Source organism: Balaenoptera physalus (genome assembly GCF_965194825.1).
Source record: "Balaenoptera physalus genome assembly, chromosome: X".
Lineage (NCBI taxonomy): Eukaryota > Metazoa > Chordata > Mammalia > Artiodactyla > Balaenopteridae > Balaenoptera > Balaenoptera physalus.
The window spans coordinates 118,677,680-118,691,743 of record NC_138903.1 but is presented as its reverse complement, the minus strand read 5'-3'; the positions used below and the strand labels follow the sequence as shown (position 1 = coordinate 118,691,743).

Below are 14,064 nucleotides of genomic sequence, written 5' to 3'. Positions count from 1 at the left end.
AGAACATGTAATGGCACTAAAGATACATATGGCTTATTGTCGGTTAAAAAACCAAGTTACAAGCCATGATGTGCAAAATGATGTTAGGTTGTAAAACTTAGTATGTGCGCATAGATGCACATGTGGTTTTGTGTCCTGAATGCTTCTCTGTGTTTTCTAAAGCTTCAAAACTTGACACATTATTTTTGTGATTAGAAAAATTTAGTTAAGTAAAAACTTATGAACCCACTTGACTCAGTGAACCTGTCACAGCTGTGAAATAATTGCCTGATTACCTTCCACCTATCTTTTCTTCCTTTCTTCTTTCTCCCCTGTCTCCGCCTTTAATATAAATGCTGCTTTATGATGAAGTTGAAGCCGAGATCCCTCTGAACACACACACATATCCTGCCCCACGAAGGTCCCAACTTTGACCTGCCCGATGTGCACACACTGACTCTCCCCTCTCTGCCATCTTGGCTGGTGGCACTTGTCTCTGATTCATTCATCCCAGAAACAAAGAGGATATTCTTTGTATTAGCCGATGGTTGAAATAACACCAGAGGCAGAGAGACAGCTTATGGGGGACAGTCCTGTTCCAGGGCACCCAGTTTGGGGAGGTGGGTCCTATTCAGTCCCATCCCCTCCTTCACGGCCTCCTGCCTGGGTTACCTAGTCTTTTGCTGATTATCCAGGTTCCCTTTCCCAACTGAAAATAGGAGATTAAACATAGAAAGTGTACTAGTATTTTGAAAGTAGCTAAGAGCTCAGTATCTAGAATCAAATGATCTGGTTGTGAACAGCTGCCCCTTACTAGCTGTGGAATCTTGGACAAGTCATTTGCCTCTCTGAGCCTCAGTTTCCTTACCAGGAAAATGGGCACGGTGAGAATTAACCAATAGGTTGGTCTGAAGAGTCAGTAAGATAATTCACGTGACAGCCCCTAGCAAAGGGTCTGGCACACAGGAAGTGCTGAATAAATATTAGTCATTATAAACATTATTAGTGAGAGTCCTAATAGGCATTAACTCTCTGGCTGGGGTGTTGTCAGGGTCTACAAAGGCAACATAGTGGAATAGTCAAGAGACTGATTCTGAAAACAAACAAACAAAAAAAAAGAGACTGATTCTGGAGTCTGACTGACCTGGGCTTCATTCTTTATCACTCACTGGGCTGTGTGACCCATCCCATCACGTACCCTCTCCGGGCTGCAGTTTCCTCCTCTGTAAAGTGAGGCTATTAATACCCATTGTAAAGTGGTTTTGTGAAGTACAGCACGCATGTAGGAAAACGCACAAGTATAAGTGTGCAGCTGGGGGGAAAATGTTTTCACAAACTGGGTGATGATCACCCAGATCAAGGAACAGAATATGACGGTCACTCCAGAAGCCCCCTCAGCCCCCTTTCCCGTCACTAAACCCCTCCAAATGTAACCCCTCTCCTGTCTCCTAACACCATAGATTCTGTTTGCCCAGCTTTGACCCTTATCAACTGTAGTGGATTTTAAGGACTGAAGTGAACGCAGTTACAGCACAGCACCCGGCACCCAGCGTGCCTTCCTGTTAAGTTAGTGCAGAGTCCTCTCCCTCATTGGAAAGGAAGACACGAAGTCATCAGGGTTCACAGGGGCCATAAACAACGAGCATGACTGTACCTCACATAGATATTCACACGAAAACAGAAACCCAAGACATGGAAGCAACCTAAATGTCCATCGACAGAGGAATGGATAAAGAAGATGAGATACACACACACACACACACACACACACACACACACACACAAATGGAATATTACTCGGCCATAAAAAAGAACGAAATAATGCCATTTGCAGCAACATGGATGGACCTAGAGATTATCATACTAAGTGAAGTCAGACAGAGAAAAACAAATATCATATGATATCACTTATGTGTAGAATCTAAAAAATGATACAAATGAACTTATTTACAAAATGGAAACAGACTTACAGACTTAGAAAACAAACTTATGGTTACCAAAGGGGAAAGGGGAGGGAGGGACAAATTAGGAGTTTGGGATTAACAGATACACACTTCCATATATAAAACAGATAAACAACAAGGTCCCACTGTATAGCACAGGGAACTCTATGAACTATATTCAATATCTTGTAAGAATCTATAAGGGAAAAGAATCTGAAAAACAATAGATCCATATATATGTATAACTGAATCACTTTGCTGTATACCTCAAACTGATACAACATTGTAAATCAACTATACTTCAATTAAAAAAAATTTTTTTTTAAATAAAATAGAAAGAAAGAAAGAGAGGAAGGAAGGAAGGAAGGAAGGAAGAAATCCAGTGTTTCTTCCCCACCCCGACTGGATTCTGGAGGGGACAAGAGAAGGAGACTGGCTATAAAAGACCTCTGAGGGCTCAGGTTGTACGTATACCTTCTCAGCAGCCCTTGAGCATGTTGCCAGGCCTAGGGCTGGGCTTGAGGCTGGGACAGGAAGAATACAGGGTGGTAGTGTACCAGAACCGTGACCCCAGAAATAGTAACTTCTGAAGCTTCTCGAGTTACCTACTCTGAAATACCCAACGTCCTTCTTTTTAAAGGGAGATAATTCAAAGATACTTTCAGCTTGTGTTTTCTTTTCTACAAGTAGGGCCAGTATAAATTATACCTAAGTAAATAAAAACATAACTTTGATTTGAGAAAAGCAGCCAGGAAATTCAACGGCATTTCCCAGCCATACGGGCCTCAGTGTTTGGGCTTTGCGTATTTGGCCTGACAGAGCGCCCTTAGAATGTGGGTGAGCCCGCCATGGGAGCCCATGAATGGAAGCCTGTTCTCGGTGTGGCTTAGCTGGGGCCTCACTAGGGCCAGGCAGCCTGGGGCTGGCCTGCAGAGGCTGAGAGGATGCTAAGGGTCAGTAATGAAGGACCACTTTATGGATTTCCCACTATTTTCGAAGCTACGTGCATGTCATGTAACACTTCCAGTGAGAACAACTGGGGACCCGCCTTCTTTCAGGGGACCCTCCCCGGGGGCAGCAGAGCTTATGAGAAACTTGACTCCTAACTGCGATAAGAGAGGCCTTGAGGAAGACGGGCTTTCTCCTTCATTTGTTCAAGCAGCCGGACGGACAAACATCGGCCTAGCCCCTACCACGCGCTGCGAGGGAGACGCATCTTCACAGTCCCGGGATCTGTGAGACTCTCACACGGAAAACGCAACAACCCAGAAGGTAGGTGGAGAAGAAAGCCGCCTCTCTGTGTGGCCTGGGAAGGCTGGCTTGGGCAAGATACAAGGCCATGTCCAAGTTCCCTTGGCGGGCAGGGGCTTCACAGAATGCAGAGCGAAGTCAGAAGGCATAAGAAACAGGGCAGCAGCCAGCCAGCAGAAGCCTCTGGACAACGTGGGGGCTGACGGGACGGGCCTGCTGCTTTGATCCTGATGTTCTGAAGGTGGGCCCTCGTACCCGCTGCAGCCATTCAAAAACATGTGTCAAGCCTTCACACCACCACCGCAAAAGTAACTACCACCTACGTGACATTTACTATGTGCCCCTTGACATGCGTTATCTCATTGATTCCTTCTCTAGTTCAATAATACTCAGTTTTACAGATGAGGGAATGGAGGCCCCAGAAGGATGAAGTGCTGTGCCCTGAGATCACATGGCTAATCAATGGCGAAGCAGGTCCCGCCTCAGGCTGCCTGGTTCTAAAGCCATACACCAAATGAATCCCTCTCTACAGTGACTCCATCATTGACAGAATCAACACCTTGTGATCCAAGTCACAATTTCAGGGGACTTCCCTGGTGGCGCAGTGGTTAAGAATCCACCTGCCAATGCAGGGGACACGGGTTCGAGCCCTGGTCCGGGAAGATCCCACATGCTGCGGAGCAACTAAGCCCGTGCACCACAACTACCGAGCCTGCGCTATATAGAGTCCGTGAGCCACAACTACTGAGCCCGCACGCCACAACTACTGAAGCCCACGCACCTACGGCCCATGCTCCGCAACAAGAGAAGCCACCACCATGAGAAGCCCGCGCACCACAACGAAGACCTGATGCAGCCATAAATAAATAAATTTATTTTTAAAAAAAAGAGCTCTACAAATCACAATTTCATTCATTCACGAAATATTTATTGAGCACCTTCCACGTGTCAGACATTAGGGTGGGTACTTGGAAAACATCAGTTAACGGATTGAGTCCCTGCTGCCACAGAATTCAGAGTCTAGGGGGTAGGAAAAGCTAAGAAACACATAAATATATAATATGCCACATGGTGACAAATGCTAAGAGAAATAAAACAGGGTAAGACAGAGAGTGACAGGGTGGGGACTTCTATTTTTGAAATAGATTGTTCAGGGAAGGCCTGTCTGAAAAGATGACATTCCCATGGAGACTTGAAGGAAGAAAGGGGAAGTCATGCAGTTATCTGGGGAAAGAGCATTTCAGGAAGAGGGGAGAGGACGTGCAAAGGGCCTGAGGCAGGACTGTACTTGTCACGTTCTACAAAGAGAAAGGAGGCTACACTGGAGTGAGGGAGGTGGGAAGTGGTAAGATATTAGATCAGAAAGATGACAGGGGCCCAGGCCAGGGAGGTCCCCATTAAAGACCTTGGATTGGATTCCAAGTGAGATGAGAAGCTACTGGAGGCTTTCAAACAGAAAAGTCATATGGTACGACTTTCAGTTTAATGGTATAGACTGAAGCGGGGCAAGGGCAGAAGCAGGGAGACCGATGAGAAGGCTACTGCAAAATTCCGGGACGGGGGTGTGGAGATGGTTTCTCAGACCAAGGGGAGAGCAGTGGAGGTGAGGAGACGTGGTCAGAGTTCGGATATATTTTGAAGGTAGAACTTACAGAATTGTTCGAAGGATTGGATGTAGGATATGAGATAAAGAGAGCAGTTAAATATGACTCCAATTAATTGGAAGGATGCAGCTGCCACTTATGGACGGAGCAGGGTGACGGGGAGACTAAGAGTTCAGCTTGGGACCTGTTTGGTTTGAGATTCCTATTAGCTATGTGAAGTGAAGGTATCAAGTAGACAGCTGTGTAGATAGGTCTGAAATCCAGTCTGGGCTAGAGACACGCATTTGGGATTGATCAGCACATAGACGGTATTTATATAGATGGTATTTAACACCAAGAGACTGGAAGAGATCCCCTAGGGAGTGAGTGTAGAGAGAGAAATTGTCTGAGATCGGAGTTCTGGGGCCCTCAAATGTTTAGGAGTTGAAGCGTTGAAGAGGAGAGGACATCCAGCAAAGCAGACAGAGAAGGAGGGTTACCAGGAAGCCAGGAGGAAAAGCATGAGAGTGTCACATTATGGGATCCAAGTGAAGGAGGTATTTGCAAGAGGAGAGGGCGATCGACTGCAGCAAACGTTGCTGATGGCTCAGCTAAGATGGGGACAGAGAAGGACCGTTTGGCTTTGGAAAGTGGAGGTCCCCGGCTAGCCCGGATAAGAGTGGTTTCAAGGAGTGATGAGGATGAAAAACAGAGTGGAGTGGATTCCAGAGAGCAGAAGAGGAGAGGAAGAGGACGGAGAGTCCATGGACACCAGTTATGAGTCTTGCTGCAAAATGAAGCAAAGAAATGTGACGATAAGCCAAGAGTTGGTTTTATCTCAGGTTGGGTTTACAAGGCAAGCAGGATAGAAGAAGTGAGGGACTACGAATTGCTGGTGCTGACAAAGAAGGGATTGTAATATATCCAAGCCAAAGTGTTCAGAACTAACCCAGAGTCAGATAGCCAAAGTGGGCAGACTTGTCTAGGCATGAAGAGTCTGGGGTCTTGACCCTTCCCAGGAGCCAGTTAGATCCTCTGAATCCCACTTACCACATGTCAATTCCCCAAACGACTCAAGAGCAGCCATTCCTGCTGGTGCTCTAAAGTACTCAGCACAGCGTTAGACAGCACACCTCCCTGCTCTCCACCCAGGCCCTGGTGCCCATTGTTTCCTTTAGTACGTGCTGCTGCTACACCCCCTTCCACATGTTTCCTGAAGTCCCAAGAGTCTCTGAGAAAATCATGTCACCTGACCGGAAAAGTTATTTCTAGGAGAGAAGCAAATTCTGAAAAGCTATATCGGCTAATACACCCACTCCCTGTCCAGACCGAAAGAGTCTGGCCAGCCAGAGCGTTGGCGTCTGAAAGCAGAGGTCCCACTTGGAGGCAGGTCCATCCTCCAATGTGAGCAGGGCATTCAGCGCGTGAGCGCGGCACCTCTTGACATAGCTGTCTTGAAATGTGTTTTGAGAAGAGAGAATGCTTATTATTAAAAAAAAATTACCCAATAGCTTGTGCAATAGACACCCCTGATGCTGTTAAGGGTGGGGAGAGGGATGCTGCCACACAGTTCATTTGCCTCCCTCTGGCCCTGCCCCTGCTCCCCAGAGCACCCACTATTAATTGAGAGGATGCTGGGTGTACATGTGGGGGACACGCATGCTCTTATCACAAGTCCTTTGGTGCTCCTGACCTGTCATACAAAAGTAGTAGTAATAATAATAATAATAGTGCAGATAATGGTGCTAATAATGAACAGTTGTGGCGCTCTTATTGTATACTGAGTAGTGAGCTCAGCATTTAACACAATTGAGGACATAAGGAAATAGGTATATCAATTTGATTAAAGTGTCCTTGTTTTTTTTTTGGCCGTGCCACACGGCTTGCAGGGATCTTAGTTCCCCGACCAGGGATGGAACCCGTGTCCCCTGCAGTGGAAGCACAGAGTCGTAACCACTGGACCGCCAGGGAAATCCCTAAACAGTGTCCATTTTCATGTGAAACTTCTGAGAAAAAGGTGTGACTTCTCACTAGGCAGTGTGACGTGCCTTCAGCAAATATACACACGTCTAAGAGCATCGAGGGCATCAGAACTGGTCTTTCCGTGATAGCCCGATAGGTAATTCCAGCCCCACCCTCCCGACATGCTCACCATTCCTCAGGATCACATCTCCGCTCCGGCTGGAAGGGCTGAGTCCCTGGGGGCTCTTGACATTGCCCAGAGCTCTGGAGAAGTGTTCGTCCACTACGCTGCTAATGTCCCCTTGGAAATAGGTGAAAAGGACACAGCGGGAATTCCATTCAGTCTTGATAGGGCTCTGCATCTGGACAGCGGTCTTCCTCACTTCTTCCATCGTGACACAGGGGAGAGCTGCGGAGCAAACGCAACATGTCACTGGCACTCTTTTTCCAAGCGGCTTGGCTGTAGTTTGGAGAAGCAGCATCCTTGAGGGCGAGCAGTTTGCTCCTAAGGTTCAGGCTCTCTCACTGGGGCCCTGGGGAGCTGCACAGCTGCTGAGTAGTGTTCAGGAAACAAGACAGAGCTCTACCAAGTCCTGAAGGGATCCTCTCTTACAAATGAAAAAGATTGTCCGGGAGCATGATTAGAAGAGCATCAGGAAGTGAAAAAGAAAGAGAGAGAGAGAGGGAGGGAGGAAGGAAGGAAGGAAGAGAAAGAAAGAAAGAAAGGAAGAAAGAAAGAAAAGAAAGAAAGAGAAAGAAAAAGAAAGAAAGAAAGAAAAGAAAGAAAGAAAGAAAGAAAAAGAAAGAAAGAAAGAAAGAAAGAAAGAAAGAAAGAAAGAAAGAAAGAAAGGAAGAAGGAAAGAAGGAAGGAAAGAAAGAAAGAGGGAGGGAGGGAGGAGGGGGAGGGAGGGGACACTGAGGCCAAAGAGTGGAGTAACTTGCCTTCTGGGGAAGTGCCTGCCTCCCCCGAAAACCACATGTAGATCCCCCTGAACAAGGGCACGAGTACCCCAGTAGAGCTTGGCTAAGCAATCCAGTGGGTACGGACAATTTCAGGTTCCCTAATAAGCACTGCTTTCCACCTTGGCGACTTCCATGCAGGAGCATCAAACACATCAAATTCTCCCTCCCCCCTGAAGCCATAATCTGTGTTCGATGGGGTCCTGCACCCACCCCCACCCCATCTTAGAAACTAGCAATTACAAACAACACCAGTTCTGAGGCCTCCAGACAGATATACTCGGCCCAGAGTCATTTAGAAAATGTCAGAGCTTTAAATCCAGGTCCAATTGACTTTGAATCCCATATTCTTTTTTTTTTTTTTTTTTTTGGTTGCGCCGCATGGCTTGCAGGATCTCAGTTCCCCAATCAAGGATTGAACCCGGGCCACGGCAGTGAAAGCCCGGAATCCTAGCCACTAGGCCACCAGGGAACTCCCAGACAGATATACTCTGAAGCAAATGCAGAGAACACTTTTCACACTAATATTTTGTGGCGACATTGGGGAAAAGCGCTCTGTTCACCACGCTTCCTCTGTGCCTAGAACGGTGCCTGCTGTCTAGCTTAATATTGAGCAAATGCTCAACAGCCGTTGGCTAAATTGCCTTAAACTTGGCCTCCATCATTGGATTCTACCTGTGAGCTCCTTGAGGGCAGAGGCTGTCCTTTTGCACCCAGGCGGGGACAGGCACACAGTGGGCACTGGAGACAGGCCGTGGCCTTCCTTTACCAGGGAAGTAACCAGTCTGGGTGCTTCGTCACCTCTGGCCATCCAATCTGACTTGCCCTGTGCTCTGGCTAAAGACACCTTGAATCTATTCATTCTGATGCATATAATGCAAATGACTAGAGTTTAATAGCTCTTCTCCCTCTCTAGTCTCTGAGATCCTCGAGGATGGGGGCCGTTTCTTATTCATTTCTTTATCTCTAGCACCTAACACTAAGTAAACAATGGGCTGAGTGATGAAATGCCATTTCGTGCAGTGAAAGCGCAGTACAAGGAAATCACACCAGTTAGAGGTCAGAGGACCTGGGCTCGCCCTTGGCTGGGTGTGTGCCTTTGGGGGCAATCACAGGGCCTCTCTGGGCTTCAGATTCCTCTAGGGTAAAAGGAAGAGGTTGGGGTGTATGAATTCCGCAGCCTGTTCTTTTATGGTCCTGCCAGAAGTGCCAACAGATTATGATGAAACATTAGGAGGGAATCTGGCAGTGAGCAGAGGACCCTTGCTTAAAAGTTCTCCTTTCGGAATCCTAGCCTCAGTCACAGCTGGATTCTGTTCTCCAGAAGCCTCTGATTGAGCACGTCAATCTGTTTCCCCCGGGTGACAACCATGCTAAGTAAGCATCACAGGTACTACCTGAAAAATGAATCCACTGTATCCTTATTTCAAAATACGTGGGAACAACCACTTTGAAAAACTGGCGGTTTCTTCTAAAGTTAAACGCACACTTACCATATGACCCAGCAATCCCACTTCTAGGCACATATAACCAAGAGAAATGAAAACAGATATCTGCACAAAGACTTTTACATGTTCTCAGCGGCTTTATTTATAACAGCCAAAAAGTGGAAACAACACAAATGTCCATCACCAGGAGAATAAATAAACTAGCTGCGACACTTTCATACAATGGAATGTTCGTCAGCCATAAAAAGGCACAGACTACCGATCCACCCAACAGCATGGATGAATCACCAAAACATTAAGCTGAGTGAAAAAAGCCAGACACAAAAGACCACATATTGTATGATTCCACTTACATGAAACAGGCACAAATAATCTATGGTGATAAAAGTCAGAACAACGGTCGCCTGTGGGGTGGGGCTTCGAAAAGGGTGAGAGGGAACTCGTAGGAGTGTTGGAAATGTCTTACATCCTGAAGAGGGTGAAGGTTACACGTGGATGTAGACATTTGTCAAAACTCATCAAACTGTACACTTAAGATCTGTGCATTTCACTGAAGGCAAATTATTCCTCAGTGAAAAAGCACATATTATCGTCAGATACTTGGACTTGTAGAAATAAAGCAAAGGTGTAATCCTTGGGCACGTTATGCGGTAAGTCAAAGACAAGTACTGTATGATCTCACTTATATGTGGAATTTTCAAGAGGCAAACTTGTAAAAATAGAGAATAAAATGGTCGTTCCCAGGGATGGGGGGCAGGACCGATGTTGTTTAAGGAAACAAACATGCCATGAGTAGTGAATAAGCCCTAGAGCTCTACTGCACAGTGCAGTGAAAGTAGACAACAATATTGTATTATAATTATCAAACTTTCTAAGAGATTAGAACTTAATTATTTCAACCACTAGAAAGAAAGGATAATTATGCATCATGATAGAGGTGCTAATTATAGCTACGATGGCAATCATATGACAATATATAAATTTATCACATTAGCATGTTGTACACCTTAAATCTACAGAATGTTATATGTCAAATATATTTCCAAAAAATAGCAAATCAAATAAATAAATAAAGCGACAGTGTTATGAATGACGAAGTAATGATAAATGTGGATGCAGCCCTTCTTCTAAAGCGGCAGTTTACAGAAGACCTACTCTGTGTCGGAAGCTACAGATATACTTTCTCTAATCTTTACAACCTTCAAAGAAGGTATTCTTGTCCCCATTTTACAGATGAGCAAATTCAGGCTTAGAGAAGGGAGATCGAGGGCCCAGGCCACGCAGCTTGGTGGTGGCAAAGCTGGGGTTTGAACTCAGGTCTCCCTGACTTCAGTGTCTGGCCTTTTCTCACCATCCCTTTCTAACTACCTGGTGGGGCTAACCGTCCGTTCCCCTGCACGGGACTCGCGCCAGGACCCTAACCCAGCTCTCTGGCTCCCCGTCAGGCATGCAGGCAGGCGGCCCGTGCGCTCTCGCACACATCTTCTGGAAGCCTGTACCGCAAGGGCCGCTTGGTGCCTTTGTGGGTTTTGCCCTCTTACCCTCTCATCAGTGGCCACTTCTCTAGCTCAGGCTTGACCCAGCCTGCCACCTCTCTTTGCTAAGTCTCCCTGAAGCCACGAAAAGAGCCGGCCGGACCCTTGGGACATCAGGCGGTGAAGCACGCTCCCAGCCCCCGTGGCCAGAGACCACAGGCTAGCTCCGTAGCGATAGAGCAGGTCAGAGCACCATCTCAGCCCCCTCACCCGGGGGGCTCAGACCTTACACAACTGCTGATCCTGAATAAACCCCAAGACCTAGCCGTGCCCCTCTCTTTTCCTCACCAAACACATGACACATACTCGAAAGGAAAGCCCTGGGTTACGTCTCTGGATCCAGCTGACAAGCAGTTCTCCGGACTGTACTCAGACCTCAGGGGAGAGGATCTGTATTTGCGGGCTATTCAAATTCTGAGAACTGTTATCTGGTTTACTTCTTTCATCCCCACACGAAGCCTCCTTGAGGGCTCTCTTCTTTATTCGGGAGTGAATTGGTGGGGTGGGTCTGACTTAGGAGAAGGGGGGCCGCAAAGCTGGAACTAAGGGGAGGTCAACGAGGCAGAAGAAAGGGTGGGACTTTCCTAGCCAAGATGTTTCTGTATCAACGCCTGGCTTTGTAGCGAAAGTCTCTTGCTGACAAAACCCTCGGCTTTGGCCAAGCTTTGCCAGCTGTGCCATTCTAACAGCAGAACTACAAAAGTCCACTGTAACTTGCAGTTTCCCCAACGCACAAAATATCAAGACACCAAGTAGGCATCAAAATACTTGCCCGGTCTTCTGCACAAATATTTTAACATGGAATCCAAGAGGAACGGTTTGACCTGACTTCTTCCAGGCTGCCTACCTTGACGTGCTTACCACCCTTCTGCGAAATGGTACCCAGCACCACGGCGGTGGGATGGGGAGTCAAAGAGGTGATCACTTGGAACAAAAACCCCAAAGGGACCGGACTGTATCTCACTGAACAAAGCATGTGATGCCCTCCACCACCACCCCGCCCGCAGCCCCGATTCCTTCCCAGTTGAATTCCCATCCCTCCTGCCTCCCCTAAAGTCCCCACCTTCTCTTACCTTAATTCTCGACCATCGGCGGAGACACAGGAAGATGCTATGGCCGGGCAAACGTACCTTTTGATGGCCGGAGCCGCCTGGCTCGTTTTAGAGCAGCTCAGTGCTGGCCCGAGCAGGGCCTGGCGATCTTGTGCCCTCCCCTTGCTACTTTCTACCCCTCTAGCAGAGCCTAAACGAGGCATTTCCTGCTAGCTATCTATTAAGAATGCAGAAAATGTACTCCAACAAGTCAATCGGGTTGGGCACCTGCAGGAATGAGGAAAATAGGTAGTTCTTTTTTTTTATTTCTTTCTTTTTGCATTAAAAAAAAAGCACTTAGCGATATTGTCTCTTAAAGTGGGCGGCCAATTGTTTGCCCGGAAACCACACACAGAGTAGTAATGTCTGAAGCCTCAGTGGTGGGGCTGGGATCCAAGTGATGTGACTTTCACTCTCTGGAACCGAGAGAAAGTTTGGCTGATCTCTAGTTTCTTCCTCTCTCCCCTTGGGAAGAGAAGCGGAGCCCAGCCCCCTAGGATTCTGGACTTTCTCAGGCTTCCATGGGCCCAGAGAGATTGAGGACTTCTCCAAACTGGCAAGAGATGAAGCAGTTCAGGACTCCAGCTGCAGGTTTGGAGCAAAGGAGTCCCAGTCCTCGTTCTGAAAAATCTTCAATAGTACCTCAGTAAGTGGCACCATCATTCAGACCCGAAAGCCTGGAGCCGTTCTTTTTTCTCCCATTCTCTGTTTCAATCATATTAATTTAACAGATATTTATTAAACACCTATTATATGCCAGGCACTATTCTGGGAGTTCTGTTCCATAGTGAACAAAACAGACCAAATCCCTGCCTTCCTGGAATAAATACACACACGTTTTATGTTTGTACGTTATATGGACTTGTCAGATGGCAGTAAGTACTACAAGGAGAAATTAATCAGGAAAATGAAGCAGAGACAGGGAATAGGAAGTGTCTCATTTATCCAAGGCGGTCATGAAAGAATTTTCTGATAAGGTGACGTTTGATCAGAACCCCGGGGGGGGGGGGGGGAAACCATGTTGATACCTGCTTTCCTGATATCTGAGGGAACATCTAATACAAAAGGCGGGTTCACACCTGGCTTGTTCACAGAAGGACGAGGTGGCCAGCACGGCTGGAGAGGCGGAGGGAGGAGAGATGGGGTCACAGCACAGACAGCCTCTCCGGCCACGCTTAGGCTGTGGGCTTTTCCTCTAAGTGAGAAGGAAACCTGTTGATGGTTTCCATCCTTTCTCGCCACCTCCACCTTGCTCACCTTCGTCCAAACCCCCATCATTTCTCCCCGGGACCACAGCCTTCTAACTGACTCAGTACTCCCACCCTTCGCCCTTTCTAATCCTTCACCCCAAGACAGCCAGAGTGATCGTTTGAGGACATGCATCGAATCCTGTCACTCCTTGTTGAAAATCTTCCAGTGGTGTTTGTTCCTTGCCCGTGACCCGCCCCCACCCCCACCCCCCACCTTGCTGTCTGTCCTCATCTCTTACCACCGACCCCTTCGCTCCACTCCAGCCCCACTCACTCCTGACTGGTCCTTGAACAGGTTAAACACCCTGCTGTCTTCACACTGACTGTTTTCTCTCCCCGGGATGCCCACCCCCCTGACACCCTCCTGACTTGCCCTCCCCTTCATTTAAACCTGGGCTCAGTCACTTCTTCCGAGAAGCCTTCCTTCATCATCCTATCCACGTCAGCAGCGTCTCCCACTCTCTGTCCTCTTACCCCACGTCCTATTTCTTCACAGCACTTTTCACCTCTGGACGTCATATTGCATATTTATTTGTTTACAGTTGGTTGCCCCTTCTAAAATCATGCCTGGTATATAGTAGGGGCTCAGTAAATATTTGTTGAGTGAATGAATGAGTAGTGGAGGGAGAGAAATTATTCAGGTATTGACACAAATAGACAACCACAATGGTAATGAATCAATATCTGGTGCAGGAGAGCCTGTGATAAGGAACCCTGACTTCATCAGCAAAGGTAGGGTTGTCTTCCTTGTGCAAATAATGCTCCAGCTGAGATCCAAGAGGTTGAGAAGGAGTTAACCATGCAAAGAGGGGAGGGATGACTGGTCCAAGGAGAGGAAACAGCATGTGCAGCAGCCCTATGGCGGGAAGGGCCTGGGAAATATGAGTCATAGGGAAAAGGAATGGAGACAGTGGGAGAGAGAGCGTGGTGCAAGGTGAGCTGGAAAGGTAAGCAGGGGCCAGAGCAAGAAGGGCTTTGCAGGCCCTATTGAAGAATTTTGTCTCTTTCCTAAGCAGCAGAAGAAGAGGAAGCTATTTAAAGGTTTTATGGAGATGTGTGTTG

The 14,064-nt window shown here is 47.3% G+C and overlaps 1 protein-coding gene across 7 annotated transcripts in view; it reads right to left on the bottom strand.

Annotated features, from left to right (window-relative positions):
* VGLL1 (vestigial like family member 1) overlaps nt 1–13,155 on the bottom strand; it is a 71,587-nt gene extending 58,432 nt beyond the window's left edge. Inside the window, exons 1-2 of one of the 7 annotated variants that reach the window (XM_082445425.1) lie at nt 11,735–13,155; nt 6,909–7,127 (exon numbers count right to left, since the gene is read on the bottom strand). In XM_082445425.1, coding sequence (XP_082301551.1) covers nt 6,909–7,110 — 202 coding nt within the window. In that variant the 5' untranslated portion in view covers nt 7,111–7,127; nt 11,735–13,155. The other 6 variants (XM_082445426.1, XM_082445424.1, XM_082445420.1 and 3 more) reach the window with 6 other exon arrangements.
* Nucleotides 13,156–14,064: the final 909 nt, after the last annotated feature.